Below are 4,673 nucleotides of genomic sequence, written 5' to 3' on the forward strand. Positions count from 1 at the left end.
ACCACCCCTCCTGCCCAGGGAGCCGTCCCCTCCCCCTGCCCCCTCTTCCGATCCCCAGAAGAATGTCTTCATCCCCTCCAGCGGGACATGAACTGAGCACCGCTGGCTGAGAGGATCTGGGAGGTCCCGTCGTCGAGGAGGTGGGTTTGTGTCTAGGGAGGGTTGGGAGAAAGCTGGCTGGCACAGGCGTGAGGAAGGCGGGGCCCTGGCGTCGCCCAGCCTCTGGCGACCTCAATCTCCGGGCTGAAACGACCGGTTGTTCTCAGTTTTCCCCTCTGACCTGCTACCCCGGGCATTGTTTTCTGTTCTCCAGGGTCGTAGGTGGCAGGCGAGGAACGCCTGGGTTCTGGCTGCTCGCCAGGCCCGCGACCTTCGGCCCCGAGGCCACTTGGGCGGCCGCGCCTCCTGGACGGGAGGAGAGGACGCCTGGTTCCCCTGGCTGCTAGCCTCCGCCGGTGGGTCCGCGATGGGCTCACGCAGCTCCCACGTTGCGCTCATTCCCGACGTGGACGACATCCTCAGAGAGACCGGCTGTGAGTATGCGGGGGTGGGGGCAGCCCAGTAGTCCGTGGGCGGGCACAGAGGAGGTTTAGTGTAGTGTAGGGGGATCCCAGAATGGAGCTTGACTCTCCCAGATCGCAGAGACTTAGAGGGCTTGGAGCCTGAGTCCGGGAATCCGCGCCACTGGAGCTGGGAAACTGAGACCCTGGCATCCGGGATGGCTGTGATTTAAGGTCTTTGAGAGCCAAGTTTGCAGCGGCCCGGGTTGATGGATCAGATTCATTCAGGCATCCTCGAGCTCCGATGGAGGTTGAAGGCAGAGCAGAGTGCTGACTTCGAAGGGAACCTGGGATTTGGGAATCTCTTGGGTCTCTAACATAGTGTTTTCTTGAGTCAAGCTCCCTCTAGCCTGGTCGACTCCGCACCCGGGCTTGTGGAGGTAACGACTCTCCCCTGGATCCCCACCCGTCTGCCTCTTCCTTATAGTTAGTTGAAGCCTCACTGAGGGTGGGGAGGTGGAAGACCCTGTTATGTTGGTAGGTGGTAGGGGAAGTTACAGGGTTCCTTGACCATGTCCCCCGAGCCGGGGTGTCCGCAGCGCACCCCAGTGCACACAGGATCTGGCGATAAGAGTCTGCTGGCTCACCCCACCTCCTTCTCTCCCGCAGTCTCGCAAGCCAGCCTGCTCCGCCTCTACCACCGCTTCCAAGCCCTGGACAGGGAGGAAAAGGGCTTCTTGAGGTGAGCAGAGCAGATGGAAGGACCTTTCGCCTCTGTTTTTTCTGGCCCCATCCTGCTCTCTGACACCTCCACCTGCCTTCTTTGCCTCATTGTTTTGTCTTTACAGCCGCCTAGACCTCCAGCAGATCGGGGCGCTGGCTGTGAACCCTCTGGGGGACCGCATTATAGACAGCTTCTTCCCCAACGGGTGAATCTCAGCCGGGGGCCGGCGAGGGGAGATGGACATGGGTGGGAGGGAGGCTACAGATGGTGGCAATCTAGGTGACCACTGTCCTTCTCCATCCCTGCACCAATAGGAGTCAGAGAGTGGACTTCGCAGGCTTTGCCAGGGTCCTGGCTCATTTTCGACCTGTAGATGAAGAAGATGCAACAATCCGAGACCCCAAGCAACCTGAACCCCTAAACAGCAGAATGAACAAACTTCGCTGTGAGTGTGTGAGACTTGCTCAAGGGAGACCCCCAAGATTTACCCACACCAGGGAGAGGCCCAGGAACTCCTCACTCCCCTCGTAAGCCTGATGAAGACTTAATGTTAATTCAGGGAGCCTCACCTTCCTCTTCCCCATTCCTTTCCCAGTTGCATTTCAGCTCTATGATCTGGATCGGGATGGGAAGATCTCCAGGAATGAAATGCTACAGGTCAGAAAGATCTCAGGGTGCATCATATGTGGGCAGGGCAGGATGGCTAAATGGAGTGGTGTGTGTGTGTGTGTGTGTGTGTGTGTGTGTGTGTGTGTGTGTGATGAGTGGGGTTGCAGATGATTGTGTGTTAGGTTAAACATGGGAATGGATGGGGTTGGGTGTGGTTAGTTAGAAGAATAGGTAGGAAGTAAGTAAGTATGAGATTGGGCATAGAGTGCCTATTCTCAGCTCAGGGGTAATTTGGCCTCTTGAATGAACATTTACCAATGCCTAGAGATACTCAGTTGTCACTATTGGGAAGAGATCACACAATTGATGTTTATTGGGAATGGGCTAGGAATACTGCTATACACACCAAAACACCTAGGCCAGCCTTCCACACCAAGGAGTTACCTAGGTCCAAATGTCAATGGTGCCAAGACTCTGGGGTAGATGATGAAGTTAGGATGGAGGGTGAAGTGGGGTGGAGTGGAGGATGGATGTCGACTGGGCTACAAAGTTCAGGTTTAGGGACGCATTAGTGGTTCAAGTGTGAGATGGAGTCATAGGGAAGACTATAGACAGTGAAGCGGTGTGGGGCTGTTTTCTAGAGGCTACAGGGGAAATTGAGTTTGATAGTGAAAAGTGAGTAAGAAAAGTCTGGTCATAACGTGGGGGTGAGGTGGGCAAGGGCTGGGGCTGGAGGAGCAATCTCTGAAGCTCTTCTCCGTGGCTGCCGCTTCTCTCACCTCCCAGGTTCTCCGGCTGATGGTTGGGGTTCAGGTGACAGATGAGCAGCTGGAGAGCATCACAGACCGCACAGTGCAGGAAGCCGATGAAGATGGTGATGGGGCAGTGTCCTTCATGGAGTTCACTAAGGTCAGGAGGATGGAGATCAGGAGCCCCTGGGACAGAAGGAGGATGGGAGAGACCTGGGGCGCCCTGGGGGATGCTAGGACTCCAGGGGAGAAGGTGAGATGCACAGGGTTGAAATTCAAGCCTCCTGACTTGACCACACCCATCTCTCTCCAGTCCTTAGAGAAGATGAACATCGAACAAAAAATGAGCATCCGGATCCTGAAGTGACCCCTATGCCTTTGGCCCATGCAAACCTCTTATGGGCTTGGAATTTATCCTCAGGCCACCCCCACCCCCCGGAGGCAGGATCACCATAAGCTATATTCTTCTTCTTCTTCTTCTTCTTCTTCTTCTTCTTCTTCTTCTTCTTTCTTCTTCTTCTTCTTCTTCTTCTTCTTCTTCTTCTTCTTCTTCTTCTTCTTCTTCTTCTTCTTCTTCTTCTTCTTCTTCTTCTTCTTCTTCTTCTTCTTCTTGAGACAGGGTCCTGGATCTCACTCTGTAGACCAGGCTGGCCTCGAACTCACAGAGATCACCTGGCTCTGCCTCCTGAGTGCTGGGATTAAAGGCTCATAAGCTATATTCTTACTTTGAAACTCTATCTAAGGCTGGGAAAGGGAGTTGGAGGGGTGGCGCTGAAGTCTCATTTGGTCGCAGATTTGTCTATCAGCCATTGATCATTTGATTGCAAGTGACTGGAAATCCGATCCAAAGTGACAGGAGTGAAAGGGCGAAACATTACACAGACTCCTGTGATTAGACAGCCCAGAAGTAGTTGCCTTTAGGGAACCAGGATCCAGGTCATCAGGATTGAGTTTGGTCACCTGCGTTGCTCGGCTGCCCTCTTGCATCAGCTTCATTCTGTCCTTGTGGTGGAAAGGGCCACCGGCACTCCATCACATCTTCCTAGCCCATACCCAGAGGGAAGAGACTTCTTCCTCCAAGAACACCAACCAAGCAGCATCCGTGACCCAGCTTTGGTCTTTTCTCTGTCTCCAGGCGAACGGAACATGATAATTGGCCCTGCCAGTGTCAAATAATAATTCTGGAACCCCAGAAATAAGTCCTGAAGACGGGATAGAGTGAGAGGTGGTTGCTTTAAGGAAAATGAAGTAATGTTATCAGAAAATGTGTGTGCGTGCGTGCATGCGTGCGTGCGTGCGTGCGTGCGTGCATGTGTGTGTGTGTTTATGTTGGTTTTGCTCAGGCAATATGAGTGATGCGCCTCCTTACCACTTGGTTGAGCAAATGGAGGGAACCTTGAACTCTGGCTTCTGGGATGGGTTTTCCTCTGATCCTCTGGATGAATAATAATGTGGTGGGAGGGAGGATGATGTACAAATAATAAACTATACATACTTTCCTAGCGTGTGTAGTTACTTCAAGTTTTGTAGACTAATTCTGTTGTGTTCATGGTAAGATGTTCAAACATTGACAGACTGCAGAATAGTATGAAAGTCACATTGAAGTGGAATAGAAAGACAGGGGGAAAATTAAAGGGGCGTGAGAAGGGAAAGCAGGCCCTCACACAAGAGACTGGTTGAATTCTCACACAAACCAAGTCAAGAATTCCAACACACACACACACACACACACACACACACACACACACACACACACACAGAGACAGAGAGACAGAGACAGAGAGACAGAGACAGAGAAACAGCAAGAGAGAAAGAGAGAACTGTGAAAATTTCCTACTCAAAGACTACTGCTTTTAAATAGAGATATTTCAAATAATAATGTTAAAGTAGGGGCTAGGATCCACTAGCTCACTGCTCTTTCAGAGGACCCAGGTTCAGTTCCAGGCACCCACACTGCATGGCTCAGAACAGTTTGTTACTCAAGTTTCAGGGAATGCCCCCTTCTGGCCTTCACAGGTACTGCATGTATGTCATGAGCATGCAGACAAGGGGTCACAAACAAACATACATAAAGGAAAAATAGCAATGGAA

General features: G+C 52.1%; 1 protein-coding gene across 1 annotated transcript; it reads left to right on the forward strand.

Annotated features, from left to right (window-relative positions):
- The first annotated feature begins 251 nt into the window (after positions 1–251).
- Positions 252–4,081, forward strand: Chp2 (calcineurin like EF-hand protein 2). Its single transcript, XM_006980348.4, has 7 exons — positions 252–533; positions 1,170–1,242; positions 1,349–1,429; positions 1,539–1,669; positions 1,820–1,881; positions 2,620–2,742; positions 2,896–4,081. Exons 1-7 carry the CDS (start codon positions 467–469, stop codon positions 2,947–2,949), a joined length of 591 nt encoding a protein of 196 aa, XP_006980410.1. The 5' UTR covers positions 252–466; the 3' UTR covers positions 2,950–4,081.
- Positions 4,082–4,673: the final 592 nt, after the last annotated feature.

The sequence above is a fragment of the Peromyscus maniculatus genome, chromosome 1, assembly GCF_049852395.1.
Source record: "Peromyscus maniculatus bairdii isolate BWxNUB_F1_BW_parent chromosome 1, HU_Pman_BW_mat_3.1, whole genome shotgun sequence".
Classification (NCBI taxonomy): domain Eukaryota; kingdom Metazoa; phylum Chordata; class Mammalia; order Rodentia; family Cricetidae; genus Peromyscus; species Peromyscus maniculatus.

Coding starts and splice junctions, on each gene's coding strand:
- Chp2 (XM_006980348.4), top strand. CDS start 467: ATGGGCTCACGCAGCTCCCACGTTGCGCTCATTCCCGACGTGGACGAC. Junction 1,243..1,348: donor GAGGAAAAGGGCTTCTTGAG/GTGAGCAGAGCA, acceptor TTGTCTTTACAG/CCGCCTAGACCTCCAGCAGA. Junction 1,670..1,819: donor CAGAATGAACAAACTTCGCT/GTGAGTGTGTGA, acceptor TTCCTTTCCCAG/TTGCATTTCAGCTCTATGAT.